Raw genomic sequence first — 10579 nt, forward strand, 5'->3', positions numbered from 1 at the left:
TTGGCAATGGCCAGCTTGCATAGAACAATCAATTGTTTGGTCAAATGGGTCGTGGCATGTGCTGTGCAATTGTGCATGTGCGGTCCGAACGTCGGACACCCCTCCCGCGCGCCCAGCCTCGGATTCCCGTATCCACGCCGCCCGCGCCGCACCGCCGGCCGCCGCAGTCCCAGAGTACATTTTTTATCCGCAGTCGGAGTTTTGTCTTAGTTCAGATCGCATGATTGTACGCCGTATATTCTTAATTACGAAACTACAACAGTCGCTTAACAGACGGTGAGTGGTGACATTTTTAAATCCACAAGGTAAGATGTTATCATGTTGTTTGTATGTAAATTCTGAAAACAGTTTGTTAATATAATAATATACAAGTAGCATAAATTTCATCACATTTTGTGTCTTAAAATGATTTAATTGTAAAATATGTTTGAGCGATGTAGTGATGTTGGTTTTCTTGTTTTGTTACAGCAGCAAAATGACGACCAAAAAACGGAAAGTTGATTCTGAGTGTCGAGTTTTTAAAGAAGAATGGTCATGGAAATATTTTTTCACAGAATTTAAAGACAAACCAGTTTGTCTCATTTGTAATGAAACAGTTGCAGTTTTTAAAGATTTTAATTTGTCTCGACACTTCTCAAAAAAACATGCAAATGCGAAATATTCGTCTATGACAGAGGCAGAGAGAAAGTCCTTTGTTGAAAGGCAAAAAGATAAGTTACGTGGACAGCAGAACATGTTCACGAAGCAATCTGATACTCAGAAAGCTGCAACACTGGCAAGTTATGTTGTAGCTTACAAAATCGCAAAAAGCAATAAAACTTTGTCGGATGGTGAGTTTGTAAAAGATTGCATGGTGGCTGTAAGCAACATTATTTGTCCAGAAAAAAGTAAAGAGTTTCAATCTTTAGCTTTATCACGGAGAACGATAACTGATCGAATTGACGCCATCGCTGCACAATTATCGTCACAGCTGGAACAGAACTGTAACGAATTTGAATACTTCTCTCTAACCATGGACGAGAGCACAGACGTGAGCGATACTGCCCAATTGCTGATTTTTATTCGAGGAATTGATTCAGAATTCAACATAACCGAAGAATTAGCATGCTTACAATCCTTGAAAGGAAAAACCACTGGAAAAAATATTTACGACTCTTGTTTTGAGGGTCTTTCAAAGTTTCACTTGCCTATGGACAAATTATGTAACATAACCACGGATGGAGCACCAAATATGGTGGGTAGCAATTTGGGGTTTATGGGTATATTTTGCAAAGAATACCCTAATAATAACGTATTATTTCTGCACTGTTTCATACACCAAGATGTGTTGTGTAAAGCAGCTATTGACATACAACCCGTTTTGAGTGTGGTTGTTAAACTTATCAACACAATACGTTCACGGGGTTTGATGCATCGACAATTCCAAGCATTTCTAAAATCCACCGAAAGCGAGTTTTCTGATCTCCTCTACCATACTAAAGTGAGATGGTTAAGCTGTGGCAATGCATTTGGGAGAGTGTGGAACTTAAGAAAGGAGATTCAAGACTTTCTGACGGTGCAAGGCAAATGGGACGACTTTAAGATCATGTCTGACGAAAATTGGCTTGCTGATTTCGCATTTTTCACAGATTTGCTGTCGCACTTAAACAAATTGAATACAAAGCTTCAGGGCAAGAATCAATTCTTAGATGAGCTTTGGGGACATTTAAAAGCCTTCAAATTGCAGCTTAAATTGTTTTGCTGTTGTATAGAGAAAAATGAACTTACCCATTTTCCCAATCTGAGCAGTATATCACCTGTCTCAAACAACAAATTAAAAAGGTTCGCTCAACAGCTAATGAAACTGCACGAAGAATTTGAGAAGAGATTTCAAGATTTTATGACAATTGAGCCTTCACTAAATATTTTTTCGATGCCTTTTAATGTCAACATCGATGAAACACCCGCCAACCTCCAACTTGAACTAATTGAGATGCAATGCAATACCCATTTGAAGCAACTGTTTCTTAACACCAGCAAATTGGAATTTTAGAAGTCCATACCTAGGACACAATACCCAAATATAGTTGCCCACGCCCAAAAAATAATGGCTATGTTTGGTACAAGCTATTTGTGCGAACAAACTCTTTCAATAATGAAATTAAGAAAAAATTGTCATCGTAATAGGCTTTCGGATGACCACCTTTATTCACTACTAAAATGTTCAGCATCACAAATGGAGCCGGTTTATGATGAAATCATGCAAAAACAAAAACAGTTCCACATGTCACATGTCCCCACAAAGACCAGCGCTCCTCAACCTTCTACTTCGCAGCTAACTTAAAAGTTTAATTTAATTACAATTTCCAATTTCTTTTTTATTCCAATAATTATTTTGTTATATTGCACAATAAATTAGTGTTTCAAAAATACATATCAATATTTTTATTTCGGTGATTAACATAGCCAAAAATGAAACAACTTGGCCCGCCATATATTTCGTTAGTATTATATTGGCACGCCAAGGAAAAAGTTTCCCCATCCCTGGTGTAGAACATACCACTCTATTACGGAAACTAAATTTTTATGGTATTAAAGGTTTATCTCAGGACCTCATAGCTTCATATCTTCAGAACAGGGTACAAACCGTTGTTGTTAATGGAGAGAAATCTTGCGGTGCGCCGATTAACATAGGTGTTCCGCAGGGATCTATCTTAGGACCGTTTTTGTTCTTAGTATATATTAATGACCTACCTTATTATTTGCAGGATATGTGTGAAATAGTACTGTTTGCAGATGATACCTCATTAATATTTAATGTGGATAGACATGACTCAAACGTTGACGAAGTAAACTCTGCTCTTTTACGCATATCCAATTGGTTCACTGCTAATAATTTATTATTAAATGCAAAAAAAACAAATTGTGTAGAATTTATCCTTCCAAATGTAAAAAAGGTAAAAAGGGATATTATTTTAAACGGGGAGGTATTATACCCTGTGGATTCTACTGTTTTTCTTGGATTGACACTAGATGAGAAGTTACAATGGGGGGCCCATGTTGCCGCCACCGCTGCTAAGCTTAGTTCAGCTGCATATGCAGTTCGAAGAATAAGGCATCTCACCGATGTAGACACGGCTAGATTGGTTTATTTTAGCTACTTTCATAGCATTATGTCCTATGGAATTCTTCTATGGGGCAGGGCTGCAGATATTGAAACTATATTTATATTACAGAAAAGAGCCATACGCTCTATATATAATTTACGTGCTAGGGACTCACTAAGAGATCTCTTTAAGAATACTGGTATCCTCACTGTACCATCACAGTATATATTTAATAATATTTTATATGTACACAAAAACGCAGACTTACACACAAGAGTAGGAGATAGACACTGTTATGGCACAAGGAACAGAAATAAAATTGAAATGCCATTTTACCGGTTAGCTAAAGTTAAAAATTCATTTATGGGTCAAGGTATACTTTTTTACAACAAAATTCCTCATAGTATTAAAGAGTTTAGTAGTGCTAAATTTAAGAATTATGTAAAAAACGTCTTAGTTCAGAGAGCCTATTACAGCATTAAGGAATATATGGAAGATAAAAACCCATGGAGGGTTGTCGCGTGAGAACCGCAGGACAGTTCTTTGGCATATTATGATAATATATACGTACGGTTACTTACATATTTTGTAAAATTAAATTGTAATACTGAAATGATTTAAAAGAGCAACTATGGAGTTTCTTGCCGATTCTTCTCCATAGATACTGCTTTCCGAATCGGTGGTAAATGATAAAAATATGTATTGACGTTTCAAAAGTGCTTCTCGAAGAAGTCTAATTGAATAAATAAATGTTTGAGTTTGAGTTTGAGTTTGAAATCGCTACAATAACAAAAAAATTCAAAATGGCGCTGACTTTTTAAAATTTTGGTACCAGTTTCCTGTTTTGCGATCCCAGGGAGCCTCAGATATCGATTTTGAACGAAATCGGTACAATAACAAAGAATTTCAAAATGGCGCTGACTTTTAAAAATTTTGGTACCAGTTTCCTGTTTTGCGATCCCAGGGAGCCTCAGATATCGATTTTGAACGAAATCGGTACAATAACAAAGAATTTCAAAATGGCGCTGACTTTTTAAAATTTTGGTACCAGTTTCCTGTTTTGCGATCCCAGGGAGCCTCAGATATCGATTTTGAACGAAATCGGTACAATAACAGAAAATTTCAAAATGGCGTTGACTTTTTTTCAATTTTGGTAACAGTTTCCTGTTTTGTGATCCTAAGGATCCTCAGATATCGATTTTGAACGAAATCGGTACAATAACAAAGAATTTCAAAATGGCGCTGACTTTTTAAAATTTTGGTACCAGTTTCCTGTTTTGCGATCCCAGGGAGCCTCAGATATCGATTTTGAACGAAATCGGTCAATTAACAAAGAATTTCAAAATGGCGCCGAATTTGGGTTAAATTTAAAAATGATGCAGGCGAAGCTGCCGGCAAACCTGTAGTATTTTTATAAGTCGACACTATATTATTACATTAATTAATAAAACATATTTTGTAAATGCACCTGCAGGTCACTCCATCAAGTCCGGAGGTAAGGTCTCAACATAACTAACAAAATGAGCCCAAACTCGGCACACCTAGCTCTAACCATCTTTTAGTTCCAGTAGCAGTCTTCGAAGTACACCTGCAGGTCATTCCATCAAGTCCGGAGGTAAGGTCTCAACATAACTAATAAAACGAGCCCAAACTCGGCACACCTAGCTCTACTCGTCTTTTAGTTCCAGTAGCAGTCTTCGAAGTACACCTGCAGGTCACTCCATCAAGTCCGGAGGTAAGGTCTCAACATAACTAACAAAACGAGCCCAAACTCGGCACACCTAGCTCTACTCGTCTATTAGTTCCAGTAGCAGTCTTCGAAGTACACCTGCAGGTCATTCCATCAAGTCCGGAGGTAAGGTCTCAACATTACTAACAAAACGAGCCCAAACTCGGCACACCTAGCTCCACTCGTCTATGAGTTCCAGTACCAGTCTTCGAAGTACACTTCGGCAAGTACTTGTTTACCAAACAATCACTGTCCAATGAAATTAGATAAATGGTATCTACTTTTGTGACCATTCAACGTTACAAACTTTACAAATCAAAGTAAAGTTAAAAAAAACATAGCAATAAAAATAAGCTCAATTATCAAGTCGTGTCAGTTTACTCATAATTTCGCCGCTTCGCGCATTTCGATGTGTGTGTGAGCCGTGCACGTGTAGTAGTAAGACTCAATACCTAAAATTGATGCGCGTCAATTTGTAAATACGTCCTTAAGAAGAGCTGGAACGTCAACACATTTACACATTGCACATGTTAGGCCGGGAGATACTGACACAAAATTTCGGGTCATTGGTAACAGGATGGCGGTCTAGAGGGGTCTTACTTATCCGACGAGTGTGACTTACGCCCACGCGACTAGTCCGCCGGTACCAGCGTTCTGACCATCATTTTTCTTTTTGTCATTGCGTAATAAGACCTCTGTAGAACCGCCATTCTGTTACAAATGACCCGAAATTTTGTGTCAGTATCTCCCGGCCTATGTATGTGTCATATTTTGCAATTGTTTATAAATACAGGGTGATGTAATTGGTGTAGTACGAATATCTAAAAATCTATGAAGAATTTTGTGATACAGTAAATGGAAGAATTATATACTATTTTACAGTATTGAATAAAATCATTTAATTTTTTGTTCATTTTCATTAGAAATGTCAATTTTTCTCACCAAGGTGGAAATTGGGATGATAAGGATCTTGTTAGAAAAATATAAATTTTGACTAAAATCGGCATTTTTTTTTTCAAAAATCAAATTACTAATTAATAATCAAAGTTATCCACATTATTAAAAAAATAAGCCAAACTATACACAATTTTTACGTGATGCAATCCTCAAAGATCATGGACATAGTGTATTGCGCCTCCGTACCATCCAGAACTCAACCCAATAAAGTTACTATGGGGCATAATTAAAGGGAAAGTAGCATCACAAAATGTGAACTTTAACTTTGCCAAAACCCAGTTGATTAAATGTAGTTTTATTTTAACATTAATTGATTATATGTGTATTTTTTACCTAATATGCAGTTAGCTGCAGACTGTGTGTCTTAGATTTGGATTTAATGTTGTATTTTTTAGTGGTGGTTGCCTATAATTGTGACAGCACTATGTCTACGATTGTAATTACTTTAATGCTTTCATCTATGTATCAGTGTATATCATTTGCATATATTTATCTACAACGCACCCATTTTACAATTCAAGTCTAAAATGAAACTAGAGTCGCATTTATTTTTGAACATACTGTAAGTGAAATTGCATAAGTGTGAGTACTGTGAACATGCCAGCTTTCCTTAATTGACCGATAGTTATAACACATTGAGATAATATTACTACGTATGGAGGAGACACCACCAACAAAATCTGTGCGCCATTTTTTTTCTCTAACTATGCTTTAAAAATTATTATCTAGTTAGGTACTTACCGATGAAAGTTATTCCTTTGCACTTTTCCGTATTATTAGTGCAATATCGTAACACACACGAAGGCATATTTGATGCGTTTCACTTTAAAACAAATAAAAAATGAGCGTGCAGTTACACCATATGGCTTATGTTGACCGGAACATAAGTAATGTAGGCGGTGTCGTCTCCATATCTTAATGTTATAACAAGAAAATTTTTTTTACACTTTAAATATGTTAAAAATATTTTTATTACAGGTAAAACCGCCAGTGCTGCCATGTATGTGAAGATAGCTTAATCGAAATTTCAATTTGTTATTTAGGGCAAGGATGTTATTTAAAAATTAGTTTAAAAATAAAAAATTGTTCACCATATTGTATTTTTTTCCTATGTCACGATATCAGTGTTATAATAATTTAAATGCATTTCACTGTATATAATATTATGTATTAAACTAAAATATTATCTGTATATTGAAAAATATATTTCTTGTAAATATTAAGGTTGTTTTTATTTTATAGAACCCTATATTTTATTTTGAACAGATTGAAACATGTTTTTGTTGTATTTTGACAAAATAATATTCAGTTTCTTCACTTAATTTAACAGTTAATTTATTTACTTTTTAATAGATTTTTATCATTTTTCCCCATTTCTACAGTCTAAATACTTACAAAGAATAAAACGAACATTCGTATGTCGACATTTCAGACTGATCATGTGTCTTACAAAAAATCATTTTTTTTTTATAGTGCTCGAGAAAAATTGATCAGATTATATCGTTTTTCGTCTTAAATTTCACAAAGAGAACACACAAAAAAGTTTGAAATACAAGTATAATATTATGATAAAACTTATAGTTTGATGATGAAATACTTACAAATTATTTTTCCCGAAGTCAATTCTCATCGAATGAAAAATTATCTATCGAATTCGGTTTTCATTGTAACCATGTCTCAACTTTGACGCCTCCTTGGTACAGTGGTTGACGCGTGAGCGTAGAACCGAGAGATCCTGGGTTCGATTCCCGGTGGAGACGAAGAAAAAAAAATGTCTCGGTCTGGTAGGACACAGAAGGCTGATCAAGTGATCACCTACTTATCCCTAAAGAAAATTGATCAGTGAAACAGATGTATGCATAATGCATCTGCCCCTTACCCCACTACGGGGACACGGGACTTCACTTCACTTATGTCTCAACTTTCACGTAAACTTCTCGGTGAACCGAAGATAGTTAAATGATTTTGTCATATTATGACATATTTTTAATTTTCACACAATCATGTCGCCTTGTCGCAATTCCACATACATCTATACTAATATTAAAAAGCTGAGGAGATTGTTTGTTTGTTTCAACGCGCTAATCTCAGGAAGGTCCGATTTGAAAAACTATTTCGTTGTTAGATAGCCCATTTATCGAGGAAGGTTATAGGCATAGGGTTTCAGGAAAAGTCGACCTAGATCCGTTAAGGGCGTGTAGTACACATCATTTCTGAATGATTTCACTATGGAACCCTCCATTCGAGATATTCGAGCTTTAATTTTTTTTATGAAAATGCCCAATTTTTTGGCTAAGTATACAATTGAATATTTTGATTTTTTTTTACTCTTATGATTATTTTTTTTTTTGGTTTTTTACATGAAGAATGAGATGCTGACTAAAATTGCACGTAAGTTAACTAAATAGGTCATTGTAGACGATCGAAACTTAAGAAAGTAAGTACAAATTATAAAAAAATATTTTTCTTTTCTGGATAGGTATCTCAAAAAAATATTATGGCACAGTTTGCTCTGCAGATGTGCTTAACCTCCTGAGACCCAGGATTTTTTTCTCTTTCTTTTGTAATAAAAATTAGCTGTATCTGTTCTAATGCAATTATAGATATTCAAAAAAATGGTAAAAAAAATCTTTCGTGGAAAACTTGGATTTTCTTTATGTCATGTATATATTACAGGGGGTCCCAGTTCCAAGTGTAATAAGTTTATGAAAATGAAGAAAAACTACATGTTTTTTTAGTTATTATATATTTTTAAACTTGAATCTAAATAGTTATTATTCTATCCATTGTTCTGTGTCTATTTTTTGTACCTTGGATCATAGATAGGTATTTTTAAGGGTGAGAAACGACCAGTTCATGTATTTTGCACCGGCGTGGTGGTGTATTTATATTGTCACGTCCACCCCTAGGTCTTATTTCTAATCCATCCTCTCGGTCAGCCTCCCCATAAGCTTGGTCCACGTCATGTGCGTCCCCGAGATGGTCTGCCAACAACTGAAGATGACATACATAGTGACGATTCTGTTCTGAAATGACTCATACTCATTGGACGAATGGAAGAAGAATCATGTTCTGGTATTTGGGCGGCTTCATCGGTATCATTTGGGGTATTACCTTCATCTCAAACATTTATTTATTCAATTAGACTTCTTCTAAAAGCAATTTTGAATCGTCACAACAGTATTAACATTTACCACCGATTCGGAAAGCAGTATCTATGGAGAAGAACCGGCAAGAAACTCCATAGGTCCATCATATAGGTCAATATTTGACTCATCCAGGTGTTGGTAGATCTCAGTATCTTATAATCCTTGGAAATTATAATAAAATCTGTAACATAAACTAAAGAATGTCATGTAGGTAATACATGGGGCTCTAGTAACCAATACCAATTTGGCAAGAATTGAGACCAAATGTCTTACCAGTATGACATAAAAGAAAACATTAATATTTTTCACAAGTTTTAGATTTATCTTACAAAATAACTATTGCAGTTGCAGAAATAATATCTATTATCATTAGATATACAAAGATATACTGCAATATACGAATGGTTCCACTAGAAATATAAGATTACTGACCACGTGTTTGCCGTCGCACAGCCACCGTCAACTTCGAAATGAGAATACTTCAAATCACTGTCACTTATAAAACCAAAAACCGTTTAGTATAGTGGATGACATACCACTACATCGATTTGAGGTATTATTCGCGCATATACGCAAAAGATGGCGTTGAAATATTTTTTTATTGTTTATGTAATATATATATGACCGCAGGCCCCAGGAGGTTAAAAACATCTACATTTTATCAGCTATCCAATATTTAAACTCATAGAAAAAAACATAGTTGAAAAGGTTTAGGTAGTAGGTCTAACGGGTCCCTCGGCTATAGTCCTTCAAGTTAATCCGGTGCGTGTGAGCGAGACAACTTACGATTTATGCAGGTAAGAGTGAGAAAAATAATGTGCAAAAACAAGTTTGGGGATACAACATGCCCATTGCTTTGTATTTGGTCGTTTGTTTGCTTGCCATCCATTTTAGTCTGCTCATGCGATTCGTCCATGGTAGATGCGAATTATTGTGTTTTCGGATTTCCACACGACTTGGCTTTGTTTCTAGACTGATTTTTCTAACTGTGACTACTGTGCTTGTTTACTGGACTCTGATTTGTGCTTGTGATATTGGACTGTTGAAAATGGCAACATACTCGAACGAAGAATATGCGGATATGCTTATGTGCTACGGATACTGCAATTGCGTGTCCGCACAAGCTCGGACTGAGTACATACGACGCTATCCCGACCGTCGAGTACCTAATGAGAGCGTTTTCGACGGAGTTTACCGACGACTTCGTGAAACTGGCTCTGTTTCGCGACGACGTACGGACTTAGGAAGACCACATGTCATTGATGACGACGAGGAACAAGATCATCACGCTAAGACCAACAGGAGCGGAGCCACGCGGGCGAAACTGCGGAGCGCAGCTAGTATAAATGACACACACAAAAAGTAAAACAAGAACCTGAAACATAAATTTAGAAAAAAAAAATACTCTTTACCTGGGAATTATGAATAGAAACGACAGAAACGACGACACATTCAGATGAAAATAATATTAAACATTTATAATAATTTAACTGTCGAACCTTGCTTCTACTTTTCAAGATCCATCTTCCTTTTTTTGGCGAGAGATTAAAGGGTAAAAATTTAGAATATGGACCGTCGATGCGGGGGTGGGGAGGGGTGGGGGAGGGGAGGGGGGGTCGGGGGGAACTCCTCGGTACCACTCCCCCCCCGCGCAGACC

The 10579-nt window shown here is 36.1% G+C and overlaps 2 protein-coding genes across 2 annotated transcripts in view; both read left to right on the forward strand.

Moving 5' to 3' along the window:
- Nucleotides 1-6867, forward strand: part of LOC123703921 (UBX domain-containing protein 4) — a 29651-nt gene extending 22784 nt beyond the window's left edge. Inside the window, exon 12 of the mRNA XM_045652109.1 lies at nt 6751-6867. The gene's annotated coding sequence lies outside the window, so the exon portion shown is untranslated. The remainder of the gene's footprint in view (nt 1-6750) is intronic.
- Nucleotides 646-2032, forward strand: LOC123703939 (general transcription factor II-I repeat domain-containing protein 2-like). Its single transcript, XM_045652150.1, has one exon. The coding sequence runs from the start codon at nt 668-670 to the stop codon at nt 2030-2032; it is 1365 nt and encodes a 454-aa protein (XP_045508106.1). The 5' UTR covers nt 646-667.
- Nucleotides 6868-10579: the final 3712 nt, after the last annotated feature.

This window comes from Colias croceus, chromosome 28 (assembly GCF_905220415.1).
Source record: "Colias croceus chromosome 28, ilColCroc2.1".
NCBI lineage: Eukaryota > Metazoa > Arthropoda > Insecta > Lepidoptera > Pieridae > Colias > Colias croceus.